The sequence below is a fragment of the Elephas maximus genome, chromosome Y (genome assembly GCF_024166365.1).
Source record: "Elephas maximus indicus isolate mEleMax1 chromosome Y, mEleMax1 primary haplotype, whole genome shotgun sequence".
Taxonomy (NCBI): domain Eukaryota; kingdom Metazoa; phylum Chordata; class Mammalia; order Proboscidea; family Elephantidae; genus Elephas; species Elephas maximus.
In genome coordinates this window covers 15,302,392-15,318,305 of record NC_064847.1, presented here as the reverse complement: position 1 = coordinate 15,318,305, position 15,914 = coordinate 15,302,392, and the positions used below count along the sequence as shown (strand labels likewise).

The 15,914-nt window shown below is 38.9% G+C and overlaps 1 protein-coding gene across 1 annotated transcript; it reads right to left on the bottom strand.

Moving 5' to 3' along the window:
• Window positions 1-10,659: 10,659 nt before the first annotated feature.
• Window positions 10,660-12,326, bottom strand: LOC126069881 (heat shock transcription factor, Y-linked-like). The gene is made up of 2 exons (XM_049873533.1): window positions 11,814-12,326; window positions 10,660-11,349 (listed from the first exon to the last, which is right to left on the bottom strand). The coding sequence occupies exons 1-2, from the start codon at window positions 12,324-12,326 to the stop codon at window positions 10,660-10,662; spliced, it is 1,203 nt and encodes a 400-aa protein (XP_049729490.1).
• Window positions 12,327-15,914: the final 3,588 nt, after the last annotated feature.

The following is a 15,914-nucleotide window of genomic DNA, read 5'->3' as shown; positions in this document are numbered from 1 at the left end:
CTGAGCACTGCTTTTGTTGTGTCCCAAAGGTTCTGGTAAGATGTGTTTTCATTCTCATTTGATTCTGTGAATTTCTTTATTCCATCCTTAACTTCTTCCATAACCCAGTAGTTTTTTTTAGCAAGGTGTTATTAATTCCCATGTGTTTGATTTTTTTTCCTTGCTTTTTCTATTACTGAATTTTACTTTTATGGCTTTATGGTCAGAAAAGATGTTTTGTAATATTTCGATGTTTGGATTCTGTTAAGGCCTGGTTTAAGCTTAACGTATGGTCTGTTCTGGAGAATGTTCCACGTGTGTTGGAAAAGAAAGTATACTTGGCTACTACCGTTGGGTGGAGTGTTCTGTGTGTGTGTCTATTAGATCAATTGGTTAACTGTGGCATTTAGATCTTCTGTGTCTTTACTGAGTTTCTTTCTGGATGTTCTGTTCTTCATTGAAAGTGATGTGTTGAAGTCTCCTATTATTATTGTGGAGCTATTTCTCTTTTCAGTGCAGTTTGTTTTTGGAACCCTGTCATTGGGTGTATAAATATTATGGTTATGTCCTTCTATATATATATTATATAGTGTCCTTTCTTATTATTTTTTGGTGGATTTTTCTTTTATGCCTATTTTATCAGAGACTAATATTGCCATGCCTGCTGTTTTTTGAGTGTTGTTTGTGTGATTTTTTTTTTTTTTCATCCTTTGAGATTTAGTTTGTTCGTGTCTTTAAGTCTAAGGTATGTCTCTTGTAGGCAGCATATAGATGGATTGTATTTTTATTCCATTCTGCCACCCTCTGTCTCTTTATTGGTGTATTTTGTCTGCTTACATTCAACATAATTATGGATAGGTATGAATTTACTGCTGTCACTTTGGTGTCTTTTTTTGTGTGTTGTCAGTTTCTTTGTTCCTCTTAATTTTCCACTCTTAGTCATTTTTCTTCATGTATTTTCTTTTCACTGCTGTTCATTTTGTATTTGCTGAGTCTTCATGTTTTTCTTGCATTTTATTTTGATGTGTAAAGTTGTTAGCTTCCTTTGTTGTTACCTTAATATTTACCACTATTTTTCTAAGTTTAAACCAATCTTTTATTTTATATCACCTTGACTTCCTCTCCATATGAAAGATTTATGATCACATTATTTAGTCTCTCTTTTTTGTTTTAATGTTGTCATTTTTTACATATTGACATCTCTGTTTCCCTGTTTTCAGTGTTTTAGCTTTGATTTGTGACTTCTGTATCTGGGTTGATATCTGGTTGCTCAGTCCTGTGTCTAGTCTTGGGTTGATATCTGATGTTATTGATTTTCTAACCAGAGGACTCCCTTTAGTATTTCTTGTAATTTTGGTTTGGTTTTTACAAATTCTGTAAACTTTTGTGTATCTGGAAATGCCCTAATTTCACTTTCATACTTGAGAGACAGTTTTGCTGGATTTATACTTATTGGATTGCAATTTTTTTTCCTTCAAGGCTTTATATATATCATCGTATTGCCTTCTTGCCTGCATGGTTTCTTAGTCCTGTTGACGCTCCTTTGTAGATGATCTTTCATTTATCTCTAGCTGTTCTTACAATTCTCTCTTTATTTTTGGTTTTGGCAGGTTTGATTATGATGTCTTGGTGATTTTCTTTTGGGCTGTACCTCGGCGGGGGTGGTTCAATGAGCTTCTTGGATAGGTACCTTCTCATTTTTTGTGATAACTGGGAAGTTCCTTACCAAGAACTTTTCAACAGTTCTCTCTGAATCTTCTGTTATTCTTCCCTTTCTCCCTCCATTCTGGTACTGCAATCACTCATAGGTTTCCTCTTGACAGAGGCATATAATTCCTAGGGTTTCTTCATTTTTTAAAATTCTTTTATCTGATTTTTCCTGAAATAAGTTGGTGTTCCTGAAATAAGTGCTTTTCTTCAGTGTTACTGATTCAGACTTCCATTGCCTCAGTTCTGCTTCTATGACCTTCTTTTCAGTTGTCTCATTTTGAAATTTTATTGTTAAACTTCTGGATTTCAGTTTGCTGTGTAAGGATTCTTGCAGCCTGCTAAATTTGTCATTATGCTCTTATATACCCTTCTTAAGTTCCTTTGCTTTTGTTTGCTAAATTTTACTTTGTCTCTGTGTTCCTTGTCTTGGTCTGAGTTTTGCCGGATCTCCTTCCTGACCTCTTGAAGAGCTCTCAATATAAATCTTTTGACTTCTACCTTCGGTAATTCCAAGAAATTTTCTTCCTTTGGAAGGTTTCTTGATTCTTTGTTTTGGGTGCTTGATAAAGCCATCATGGTGTGTCTCTTTATGTGACTTCATATTGACTGTTGTCTCTGAGCCATCAATAAATAATGTTTTTGTTTGCTTACTGTGTCCTAGCTTCTTATTTTGATAACTGCAGATATGCTGGTTGTGTAAACTAGTTTGATTATTGGTGTCTTTGAAGCTCTCAGATCCTGTTACCAAGTGGTTAGAGCTATTATTAGGTATGTGACCCCAGGAGTCCATTTACTTTTCTTGTATGGATTCAGCTCAAGTGTCCAGGTAGTCAGTCACCAAGTACGTGGTGCAGGCTCTCAGCTACAGTCCTAGATAGGCAGGGGTGATTGGAGTAGTCACAGGTATCTGGTTGCACTAAGCAAGGCAGGTGGCTGAGAGCTGTCCCTGAATGTCTGAGAGGAAAGCATGTGCTTGTTCCATACAGTATGTAGGTAGGTGAGTTTCACAGCTGGAGTACAGGCAACATAAGCTGTTGGCTGTAAGTACTGGGAGGCAGCACTGATTCTTGGACCCCTTTAGCAGGTGGCTGGATGTCATGGCTGGAACAACTAGTCCTCAGACCCCTGATATGGGTAGGAGAGGACCGTTCATAATGGGCAGAACTGTGTCAAATGTCATGAATCTGCCACTCCACCTTATAGCTGATACAGTTTAAAATAGGCTTCAGGTATATACCCTGTTGTACTGTCCTAATGAGGGCCTGTACTACTGAAATGGGTCCACACAGGTCTATGCAGGGGTGAAAGGCATTCAAAGTCTATGCATCCCTTATGCCTATGCCTAGGCAAAGGGGCTGTGCCTGCCCTGAGTTCCTGGCGTAGGGGAATTGGCAAATTATTTTTTCCTGTTTGCTGATTTATTCCCTCTCCAAAGCCAAGAGAATGTCGCAGGGTGCATGATGGGTCCTACTTCTAGCCCAGGGGACATGGCATCCTGTGCATCTGGCCCTGGACCCAGTGCAGAGCAGGGAGGGAGCACATAAACGGGAGACAAGTTCTTCCTGAAGGGGGTATTTTTTGATTTGCATGGTAGGTTAGATGCATGTACTTATTTTTTGCCTGTTGAGTGCCACTTTCCACTGGTTCTAAAGGCTTGAGTAGACTCTCTGCTGTTTAGTTTCTCCCAATGTGGAAAATGCACCCCAAGTGCCACTGCTTGCCTCACCTTGCATGCTCGCCGATTCAGCCTGCAGGGTGCTGGTTCCCGCCATGTCATGTCTGGCAACTTCTTGCTGCTTCTGAACCATGTCTCTCCCGCCTCTCCCCACTGCTCAGTCTGATTCCTCAGCCTTGCCTTTGATGTTCAGGGCTCCTAGATGGTTATGTACAATTTATTCACTTTTTTGTTTTTGGTCTTTATTGTAATAGGTACTACTGGAAACATTTCGCTACTGCTCCATCTTCGCCCCACCACTTCTCCTTTAATATTGTGTTTTATTATTTTTTGTTGTTGTTGTTGAATGTGGTATGTATTAACATCTTACTACGTTTAAGGTGGAACTCAGAATTTTCTGTATTTCCAGGAATTATTTATTTTTTAATACTTTAATATTTCTTCCCCTAAATTCCACTAGGGGGCACTCTGGCCCTTCGGGTCTTCTGTGTTGACTTAGTCTGAAGTATTTTTGTTGTTTTCCTTAATGTAACAGGCTCTGGCACTACAGGTTTTAGGTGTTTTGTAAAATTTTAAGACTCTGGATGCTGATTCTGTGTGGTTTTCCCAAGGTGGCTGATGTTACTGGAGTATGAAGTTTTCTCTGAGATCTATTAGTTAATATCTCTAGATGACTGCAACACTAGAGAAAGCTTCCCTCGTGTTTATCTGTGGGCGTAGGATTTGCATCTGTGAATGATTGCTTAGGTGTAGACAGTTTCTTCCATTTGGAATGGAAATGTCTCCCTGTTTCTGTTCCACCGCTGTGCTTTAAAAGCAGATAACTTGTATTCTAGGTTTTGTGAGTCCACAGATGGAAAGGAATTTTACTTCAGGATCGAACACTCCCAGGGTCTCACGTATACATGATTTAGATTTTTCAGAACATGGAATTTTGGATTTAGAGTTGATGCTGGAATGGGCTAAGATTTGGAGGATGAATGTGATGGGATGAATGTGTTTTGGACATGAGAAAAACATGAATTTTGGGGAGCCAAATGGTTGAATGTTAGGGATCAAATTGTGAACCCCCAAAATATGTATCGAAACCTATGATTTAATCATTAGATTAAATGAGTTCGCCTTGGGTAGAGTAGATTATCTTTTATAATGTAATATAGTCACTTCACATCTAATGTTGAGTAATGTAATCAACTTCCATAAATGCAATCTAATGTAATGCAAGTAGTCAGTCAAGGCCACTTCTCAGTTATAAAAAGAGAAGAATAGATACACAAGGAGAAGACAGATACCGTGAAAGATTGTTTATAATCCTAGGACTACCTACAAGAAAGGAATTGAAATAACTTCGGACTTTCAGCCTCCAGAACCCTCAGAAACTAAATTTCTGTTCTTAAAATCAGTCACTCATGGTATTTTTGTTACAGGAGTACTAGCAGACTAAGACAGTAAGTGAAAAAGACCAGAAACAAAAAGGACAAATATTGTATGATTCCACTTACATGAAATACCTAGAGGTAAAAACAGAGAATAGATTAGTGGTTACCAGGGATTGGAGATAAGAGAATGGGACTTATTGCTTAATGGATAGAGTTGCCATTTGAGAAACTCTTGGAAATAAATATCATTGATCTGGATAGGCTTAGGCCTGACATCCTAACTAGCTTTCTGTGACCTGTGTTTCAATGTCAGTTCAGTTATCAAAGTATTTGCTATGCTATTCAGATATATCTTGTGCTGTGCCACACACTGCCTACTCTTGGAACTGGGTGGGAATCTGTTAGTTCAGTTCTCAAAGATTTTGGTATGCTGTTTAGGATCAGATCCTTGCATTCCTAGGCTGTGGGTGAGGCTGGTTCATATCCAATTTTATGGATTTAATTTCCCAAGCTCCTCTGTCTCTGCAGTATTGAATCATTTTTATCGTTCCTCAGGGCCTTCCCAAGGAGCCCTGGTGGCATAGTGGTTAAGTGCTTAGGTGCAAACTGAAAGGTCAGGGTTCAAACCACCAGCCACACCATGGCAGAAAGGTCTGGTATTCTAGTTCTGTAAAGATTGCTCTTTGCCGTCAAGTTGATTTTGGCTCATAGTGATCTCATGTGACAGGGTAGAACTATCCCAGAGGGTTTCCTAAACTATAATTTTTCTGGATGCAGACTCCCAAATCTTTCACCTTTGGTGAGGCTGGTAGACTGCCAACCCTTTATTATGGATTGAATTTTGTCCCCTCAAAATATGTGTTGTAAGTCCTAACCTCTATGCCTGTAGTTATAATCCCACTTGTCTTTCTGATTTGAGTAAGGCTGTATTAATGTAGGTAGTATTAGTGTATGGTATGTTTTGAGTCAACTTCTTTCAAGATAAAAGACAGGTTAAACAAGTTATCAAGATAAGCAGAAATGGGGAACAGAGATGTCAAGCCACATGAAGACTGACCATGAGTAAAAGTTCAAGGAGACAAGGTCCTTCCTTCAGAGTAGACAAAGACTTTCCTGAGCATGGGCACCCTGAATTCAAACTTCTAGCCTCCTAGAGTGTGAGGAAATAAATTTTTGTTTGTTAAAGTCACTTGTGGTATTTGTGTTATGGCAGCAATCGATAACTAAGACACATTGGGACAGCAGCTGAGTCCTTAACCACTGCACCGTCACAGCTCCTTGGGGACAACAGAAGCCCCATCCATTTAGAGAAGATATTAACCTGCTTAATTTTACATGTTCTTCTTGTGTATTCAAGAAAGATATACCACAGCATTTTTTACTGAGGTCATTTTTCATAGTTGTTTTTGCATCAAGCAAACTTCAGGACTGATGTAACATTCTCCATAAAGGGAAAATTTGCTTCTGCTTACTAATAAAACCAATGAATCCTCCAAACTTGGTATTACTGTCTTGTAACATGCCATTGTGTATGCTATCATCAATGACTGGTTGTATTACACCCCTGAGAGTAGAGAGACATTAGAAATAACACAAATGTAAAGCTCTGGGTATTGCTTTTGTCATGAGTGATGAAGTTTTTTTTTTGTCTCTGATCCAGAAGATTAAGTGTTCTTCCAGCATCTGTGAAAGAGTAACATCTATTAGCTTGCATCAGGGTAAAGTGTATAGTTCTTGACAGAAATGGTGATGAGGATTGTATACTGACAGAGACACAGGTTTGTGTTAATAAACAGGATGCAAGCCCAGGGGATACATTCTCTTACATCTGATAGCAAGTGCTTTTGAGCAAGTGGTGGGTAACGGACCATGTAAGGGTCCTCCACTGTCAAGATTGAAATCTACTTCCCAAATGATGCCTGGGTTATTGTTGCAAAACTCTTTTCTGGTTGGAAAAAAGGATATTGTCATGATAATTACCTGCCAAAAGAGAATATGGTGTCAGCAATGAGGATATAAATGAAAAGGTTATTTGTTGAGTCCAAGAGCAAAACCAAAAGTAAATGCAGCGCCTTGCTTATAAGTAGGGAGCTGTATTTTCCCTCCCTGTTCCTGACACCTATCTCCTTCTCTTCCCTTAACCTCTGCTGCTTCAAGAAAAAATCGAATGTGCTGGAGAACTCTGGGGATGGGAAGGACTCAAACTTTTATAATTCTGTTTTGATGGAAATGTCTATGTCACAATACTACCTGGCCCTGTGGGGGAAAGGGGTATAGGTGCATTAAAAAAAAAAAAAAATTGTTGAGTCAGTTCCAACTCATAGTGACCATATATAGGGTTGGAACTAGATGCATGTGTGGCCAAAGATACTTCAGACTGTGATAAAGAGATGTGGCATATAAGGGAACAGAAAGATTTCCTTGATCCTGATCACTCTTCAAATACTGAGAGGTACAAGGAGAGGGGGCAGAGGTGGTACCACACGTGAGGTAAGGAGGCTTAAATAAAACAAAACTTCTCCCCACACTCCAGCTGCCACACACAAGGTAGTTTGTGCTATACCCCTTCACCTATAATTCCTATGCTTACGGGTTAAAAGTAGCAAAATCACTTGGCAGCTAGTACATCTAGTAAATTGTGCAAATATTATTAAACTCCTCAGTGTGTTCCCATGGTGGTGCTGAGGGCCATCTGAATTCAACTGAAAGGGTGGAAAGAAGTTAAAGCAACCTTGAGAGTAAAGTCCTCTCAACCAACTCAATGTAAGGCATATAGGAATATTTTGTAGAATTGATGTGTTACATGCTTGCACTAAATTCTCCTGAAAGTACCAGAGGATATTCTCCTATTTCAAGTACTGCTACAGGTAGAGATGTGAGACAAATTCCCATGACATTTGCCACCAGTAGGTGGGTCAGGGTTTAGTGCTCCCACCTTACCCTTTGATGTCAAATTGCTTCATATTATACAGATGATGTCCTTTTGGATGGAAAGTTGAAAGACTCAATCTCATGGCCTTGCCGTGTTAGCACACCTCTGCCAGCAGCGGTATCTAATAAGCTCAATGAAATTCAGGTGCCTGTTTGCTGAGAACAGTTTCTTAGGACTATTTAAATGGATGCACACCACTCTATCTCTCTGGCAGCCAAGGAAAAATGCTGTTCTTTTGCTTCCCTCATCTGCCAAGTAAAATTGAGGCTCAGTACCTTACTTGAGTCTGGGTAATGGAGATTGTATGTGCCTCCCACTACAAAAAAAAAGTGTATTTAAGTGTGCCGTGGCCTGGCCACATTGTCATTTCAGTTTTGCATTAAGGGGTAGTATAAAGCTTATCTCCCACTACCTGATGTAAAGCAAAGCTGATGGCTCATTCGTACCCTTGATTCACAGAGATTCCCTTAACTGTATAGGTATAATTGACTGATGGTTCCGGTAAATTGAAACCTGACTCTATCCACTGCACTGATTAGGTATTCAGCTTTGGTTCCGATTATGCAGCTGTGAAAGGAGACGTCTTTACTCTGCTCAGTGGGCAGAACTCCATTCTGGGGGCAGTTTCCACAGCTTTAACCAACTGTTGGGCTATTGGCAATGGCCCGTTCGGTCTGCCTAATATATAAGTATATACTGGAAAAATAAGACATTCCTCTTTGGAGCCTCTCATTGTGAAAACAAACTGGGCACTGGTTGACCTATCTAGGTTACTCTGAAGATGCCTGTGGGAGAGCCCGCTCTCTGATGAGGGTCAACTGGAATCTAGCTGCTGAGTGAGTCTGTCCACGAGTTTCTCACTGTAAATCCAAACAAAGCCATCTTTGTAAGTTGGATTCACAATTAAGACTCCGTGTTTCTAACATAGAAGCTACTGCTACATGCCAGACTTGTGATTCTTGCCGAAAATTGGCGCTTTTGGTTTTTCGTAAAAGAGATAGCATTATATATTGCCCTGCCTTCCTGGACCTTAGATGCCCTCTCAGGGCCATCATTGACAACTCTCAACTGGTGATATTTTTTACAGGTTTCATTGTTGCTGTGTAGCTTGATCGCCCGACTGTGCTGCTCAGTTACCATTGCCTTGACTACAATGTTTTCAGGCCATTAAATGTCAACGACTGTACACATTTTATAACAAGCAATGGGAGAGAGTCAAATTATATGAAGGACATTCCAAGCTCCCTGAGATCTATTGGTATCTGGTATTGTTGAGCTTTGGGCAGATTTCTGACTCTACCATCCTTACCTCCTAGTCCTCAAATTTTAGCAGTATATTTACTGAATGCAATCATCCCCAGTAAGAGATAATCTCCTCTTGGTTGCTTCCTGGGTAGAGAACAGAAAGGGTCAGGCTCATTTGGGGTACACAGACTTAGTGTGAAAATTTAGGATTCTACCCTGATCTTTCTAGACAAAGGTCTGAGTTTAAGTAGTAGGTGAGCAGAAAAATATGAAGTTATACAGGTACTAGGATGAGACACGTCAGTTTTGTGGAGGTGAGCAGTCAGTCAACAAGCCCAGCATATGCAGAGGAAATGCTAGATCTTTAAGGTACAGGGCGGGACAGCTAATGGTCTTTGACTCCCACATGTATCACCATCAACTGGCTCTAATAGTGCAGCTGGAAATATGGCCCATATGCTGTGAAAAGTTTACTGCAAAGAGTACGTTTGTTGTCTTCAGTAGTAAATATACATTTTGATGCATTTAAGTTAACATTCACTCACTGCTCCCTCGATGAATATTGAAAATTATATGGCAGAAACTGTGGGTTCACTACAGGGTGTCCAACAAGGAGACTGTAGGGGTAGACAGGCAGAGGTTCCTGAAGCAGGTGATACCTGTGCTGAGACCTAAAGGATCAATAGGCAGAGGGGCTTTTTAGCCGCAGGGAGAGCTGGGGCAAAAGTAGGTGGGGATGAGCATGGCTGAAAGCAGTTTGGAGTTCCAGACAGACAACCGCGCCTCAGACAGACACAGAGATAAGAAGCTACAAAGGTGAACAGATTCCAAATCTTGCATGGGCTCATTAGGCCATCCTGAGGATCTGGGTCCAGAATCTAAGTCATTATATGGCAGGATAGGGAATTAAGGCTGTCTTTGGATGAAGCAACAAGCAACATGATAGAAGTGTGCATTAGAAAATATGAAGGGTGGATTCATGAGGGATGCAATTAAATGTACAAACCAATGGGAATGCTTTGATGAGAGTAGAGCAAAGAGTGCCCTTGCTAATACTAGTTGTAAAATTCCATCCTGTGCTGATAGTGATGCAATCTAGGACCAGATTTTTTATTATGCTGGTGTTGACATTAATGATGATCTTGGTTACTGGACTAGCTAGAATACACTGTACTTTCAAGTATGAAATGTACTTAGTGAACACTGCCTTCTTTGCCAAGTAAAATTCAAGGACTCTAATTTTAAAATAACTGGGGAATGCAGTGTAATTGGAGAAATACTAAAGACAAATAGTGTGTTTAGTGTGTTTTTGCAATTTATCCTTGCATTTATCGCATCCTCCACACTACCAAAACTTAGACCCTCATTTGATTAATCCCAGACTGCTTCAGAAATTACTTATTCCCTTCCCCCGTCTCCAATTTCTTATTTTTTCTAGCCTCTCGCACTGTTCCTTTTTAAACAATTAATTAAATATATTTACAGGGGGCGGTCTAAATGCTCGTTTTAAATTAACAAGCCCATATATTAAAATAAAATACTACAATAGCTTGCCATTGAAATAAAAGCAATCACATTTTACTCTTAACTGTTTTAAAAAATAAGGAAAATGAAACAGTGAAAGTGAACAATAAGTTTATTGTTCAAACGAGAAAATTTTGCAGGTATTTTATTCATGTTTGTCACATAAAATTTTAATCTTCTTATGCTGCATAATGTGGTACTCGTTCGGTAGAAGATCAGTTGTAATTAGGATGATGTTGGTGTAATGAAGACGGCTGATGAGTTAACCTTGAAAGAGTGGTGGCAGATGTATCAGCTGTCATAGGCCTAGGGAACCATGGATTGCCTGCTCCTAAGATGTTAGAAAAAGGAGCCTCATTGGCTGATAAATCAGAATACCCAGTTGGGAAAGTAGAAGGGTCCACCATCATTCCAAAATAACTGCTCTGTACGGGAGAGATAATGTGGGACTGAGAAGTTGTAGCTGTAACAAAGTTTACAATGTGACCGTTTGCGTGAGAACAGCTGCTATGTGAGTGCATGTGAAAACTGGTCAGCTGATTTAAAACAGCATGTTGGTCTGTTAGCATTTGCTCTGATGGTCTATGTGAAGTTAATGATGGAGGAGAAAAAACACCTCTGATTGGGGCAGCTGTATTAGTAATTATCTGGCTGGTAGAAGGCTTCCTTAATAAAGGCATATGTAAATTTGTAGAAGTTGAAAGTAAACTTTCTCCACCAGTTTCAGCAACTAAACCAGAATTCTGGTTATCTACATGACCCCCTGCTCTGAAGTGCTTCTTGCTGAAATCTTGAACTAATGAAGCAGGCACTGGAGAAGCATTTTTAATCCCAACTCTTCTCTTCATTCTTACTAACAGTTGAGGACAGCCTCGTTTAAAATTGGGATTATGGTAGAACTGTAACTGAAACCAAAGGAAAAGTTATTTAGTGATATTTTAAGCCAAGAGACAAGAGAAAATCTATAAAACCTTAACTTTCAATTTCATCACGTAAATTAACACCAAACAATACATGTACATTGTGACTCCTTTTCAGACGTACTTATTGGAAAGCAGACATTTAAATGTTAATGATCTTCAAGTGAAAATGTTGTATATAGTAACGCTGAACATCGCTTCTTTAATTAGCTTTAGTTCATTTATTTAGAGCTCCCCATTAAGATTTAAATTTGTTGGGAAATTTTCTCATAATCTTGAGTGTTTAGGGCCCGAACTGTGTTCATTTTTTTGAGAAAAATTCAAATAATCTTAACCTTAGTAAATTCATATTATTTTTAAATGCTTCTTTAATATATTACATATTTACAGACACAAAACAAAATCATACTTATTCCCTACATGAGCAGTAACTAAAATTTTTTGAATACCTTGCTTAAAGCAGAGACTTCTTTTTCTTCTGCCAGAAAATCAGCTAGAGAAGCAGATCTTTGAAAATTCTGTCGAATTTTACTAAATCCATAGAGATTAAGCTGTCGAACTAAGCTTTTCATACTCTCAGTTTCAAATATCCTGAATGGGGCCTTTCTCTCCAAAACTTCTTTCTTAAAAAGTTCTTCATTAATCACTACAGAAGTTCCATTTTCATCCCACCAAATTGACTTAAATTGGTCACTTTCAACTATTTTCCAAAGTTTTCTGGGAAAAGTCAGAGAAAGAAAATCATTATTGTCATCTGCTTCAGAGACGCAAAATGTGTAACGTGGTCTTTTTAGCAAGGATCCTTCAGACAGAGCCTGAAAAGCATTTTCCTCAATCATCAGTCTCAAGTCTGAGTCCCCAGTGGATGTGTAATCATACAAGAGAGACCCAGCAGAGGTTTCTGAACCAGTTGATCCATCTTTAGGAGAAACATCTTGAACTTCTGAAGAAACATGTGCCATCTCAAATAAATTTTTCTTCAGCTACTTTTCTCATCTGCATGGTTTTGAACACTGCAGCTTCAAATGCTACTTTGGTAAGCCTGCCCAGAAATTGATTCTAGGCCATCACAATGGTTCTCCAGCTCAGTAGCTGTGACATCACAGGATGACTTTGGTTGCCTAGCAATTAATGTGTAACATTCAGCCAAATGGTTTCCTTCCCCATCTATGAATTTTACTCAATTAAAGTAAAATATGGACTGATTCCTCACATAATGTGATTCTCACATCATCTCATTCACTCAGAATCTTTTACATCTATTTGTCTGTCTGTGCCTCTCTCTCTGCCTCTCTTTAGTTCAGAAATAAAATTGACTTCCTTTGTCTCAGGAAAAGACAAATTTCAGTATAGTCAGTGAAACAGAGGCATAATATTCAAGACTAATGGCTATGTTTTTTTTCAGAAAAACATGTTTTTCAGTGGTCAAAACCAAAAGTAAAAACGTATGCCTTGAGGGGTTTTAGCCAAGTAACCACCTGCACCCCTCAAAATACCTGTACTCTGGGAGAGTGGGGCTAGGTATTTTTTCTTTTTGCAAGATAGTAGAAGAAACTACATGTGAACATCTTGTGACCATGATGTAAGCATCCTGTGAAACTATCTGTAATCACTAACTATATGATTACTAATCAGTAACCAAACTATGGTTATTACAATATACATTGATTTTCCTGTAATTGCCCTTCCTTTGGTTTGATTCCCATTTTTACCCACAAGAATATTTGTATTAGAAAACTGCCCAGGGACTACATCCCTCCATTTTCAATGGGCTATGTAGTTTCTCAATTGCAGTTGTTTCACTGTTGTAACTGGAAACAGCATTCTAGTTTTTTTCTTCAACGTTTTGGTGTCAGTGACATAAGATCCAAAGGCAACTTGTCTGCTTAATGACCCTAACACTGGTGCCCTTATAAGCCCTTTGCATGTTCAGTCCACTTTCCTGGCCCTTGAAAGTTGTCTCCAGGTAAAACCTCTTAGACCAAGGACCTCCACCCTTACTACGTTTCAAGTTGTCCTAGGTTTGTTAAAGGTCTTTCGTCTATTTACTTTCAGCTCACTTGAGAGCATTTAGATGACTTTTTTATGTGGCTGATTGCAGCTTGGTTTGGATCGTGTGAACTCATTGTATTTTTCTCTAAACACCTGTCATGGATTGAACTGTCTCCCAAAAATGAGTGTCAAGTTGGCTAGGCCATGATTCCCACTATTGTATGGCTATCCTCCATTTTGTGACGGATGCATTTTCTTTTGTGTTGTATATTCTGGGGCAAAATTAGATTATGTTAAAGAGGATTGGATGGGATATAACACCCTTACCCAGAGCACATCCCTGATCCAATGTAAAGGGAGTTTTCCTAGGATGTGGTCTGCACCACCTTTAATTTCTTAGGAGAAAAAAGGAAAAGTAAGTAAGCAGAGAGCATACACCTCATACCACCAAGAAAGCACTAACAGAAGCAGACTGCATTCTTTGGACTCAGGGTTCCTGTGTGGAGAAGCTCCTACTCCAAGGGAAGACTAAAGACAAGGACTTCCCCTGGAACTGGCATCCTGCATTTGAACTTTTAATCTGTTAAAGCCATCCACATGTGGTATTCCTGTTATAGCAGCATTAGAAGACTAAGACAAAATTTGGCACTGGGAGTGGGGTACTGCTCTAACAGATATCTAAAATGTGGAAGCAGTTTTGAAATTGTAAATGGATAGAGGATTCAGAAGGAAGTGAAGAGGACTGCTAATGCTGGAGGTGGTGTAGATGGTAAGAAGCAGCAGTGGAGTACCAGCAATAGCAGAGAACAGGCATCAGTGGAGAACCAGAAGCAGAAGACAAATAGCAGCAGCAGAACCAGGAGACTAGCGCTAGACAACGCTGGAGCCAATGCATGGAGGGAGACAGCTGACTGCCCGTGATTATTTTCAAACCCTTGAGGGCTAATGTGTTCTGCTGACTTGCTTGGTGCCTGCTATACCTTCCTTCCCTCCAATTCCTCCCATTTGTAATGGAAATGTCTAGCTTGTGCCTGTTCTGCCACTGTATTTTGGAAGCAGATAACTTGTATTCAGATGAAGAGGAATTTTTGGAGTTTGGACTTAGAGTCCATTTAAGACTTTTGCTATGATATGATGGGGTGAATGTATTTTACATGTGGCAAGGACATGAATATTTAGGAGCCAAAGTGTGGAGTGTCATGCATTGAATTGCGTCCTCCAAAAATGTGTATTAATTTGGCTAGACCAAGGTTCCCAGTATTGTGTGATTGTCATCTGATGTGATTTTTCTATGTGTTGTAATTCCTACCTGTATGATGTTAATGAGGTGGGATGGGCCGAAGTTATGTTGATGAAGCAGGACTCAGTCTCAAAGATTGGATTGTATCTTGAGCCAATCTCTTTTGAGATATAAGACAGAGAAGCAACCAGAGAGACAGGGGTCCTTTGAACCCAGCGTTGCTGCACTGAGAAGCTCCTAGTCCAGAGGAAAATTGATGACAAGGACCTTTCTCCAGAGCCGACAGAGAGAGAAAGCCTTCCCCCAGAGCTGATGCCCTGACTTTGGACTTCTGTGAAAAAATAAACTTCTGTTTGTCAAAGCCATCCACTTGTGATATTTCTGTTATAGCAGCACTAGACAAAATGGGAAAATACTGAAACGAATGGTTAAACAAAATGTGGTATATCAGACAATGGAATATTATTTGGCCATGAAAAATAAGTGTTAATATAAGCTATAACATAGATGAACCTTGAAACCATTAAGCTAAATTCAAGAAGCCAGTCACAAAAGACTATACTTTATATGAATCCATTATACGGAAGTCCAAAATAGGGAAATCCTATTTGTTGGGGCTGAGGAGAAATAAGGCAGTGTCGGCAAAAGGCATGGGGTTTATTTTTGAGGTGATGAATATGATCTAAATTTGACTATAGTAATAGTTGTACAGATCCATGGATATTCTAAAATCCATTAAACTGTACACTTCAAACATGTGAAATGTATGGTATAAGAACTATATCTCAACAAAGCTTTTTTTTTTTTTTAATAAAAACTTTGGGGAAAGCAACCTGACAAAACATTATGAAAGTAGACAATAAGTGTATGAAATACTAATAAATACTGCAATATTAATTACAGTAGAGAAGTGATCTATGATAACATAAGTTAATGATTATAAAACCTAAAAAAATAAACTGGGAAAATAAAAACCACAATATAAAGAATAAAAAAATTAAAATTCAGATTGAGAAATTATAATGCAGAGATAACTACACATTATAATAGGTCTGTGGAGCACAGAAGACAAAACTATGGAGCTATACCATAAACACAGAAAAGGGCTCGATCTAGGTAATCCTCACTCTTGTACAACTATTGGGGAATAGTTAGACCAGGCCCAATAAATGCTAAGTTAACTTTAAATGTTAGATTGCAAGTGTGAGAATTTAAAAAAAAAAAAAAAGCTTTTTTTTCAAATACCATTCTTTTATAGCCACAAACTTTTGTCCCTTGCTTACAAAGTTTTCCCACCCTGACTCTATCTCTTTTTTTT

Excerpts from the sequence above, each read along its gene's own strand:
- LOC126069881 (XM_049873533.1), bottom strand. The coding sequence starts at position 12,326 with ATGGCACATGTTTCTTCAGAAGTTCAAGATGTTTCTCCTAAAGATGGA. Across the intron at positions 11,350-11,813 it reads AAGTCTCTGCTTTAAGCAAG|TTACAGTTCTACCATAATCC; the intron begins GTATTCAAAAAA and ends CTTTGGTTTCAG.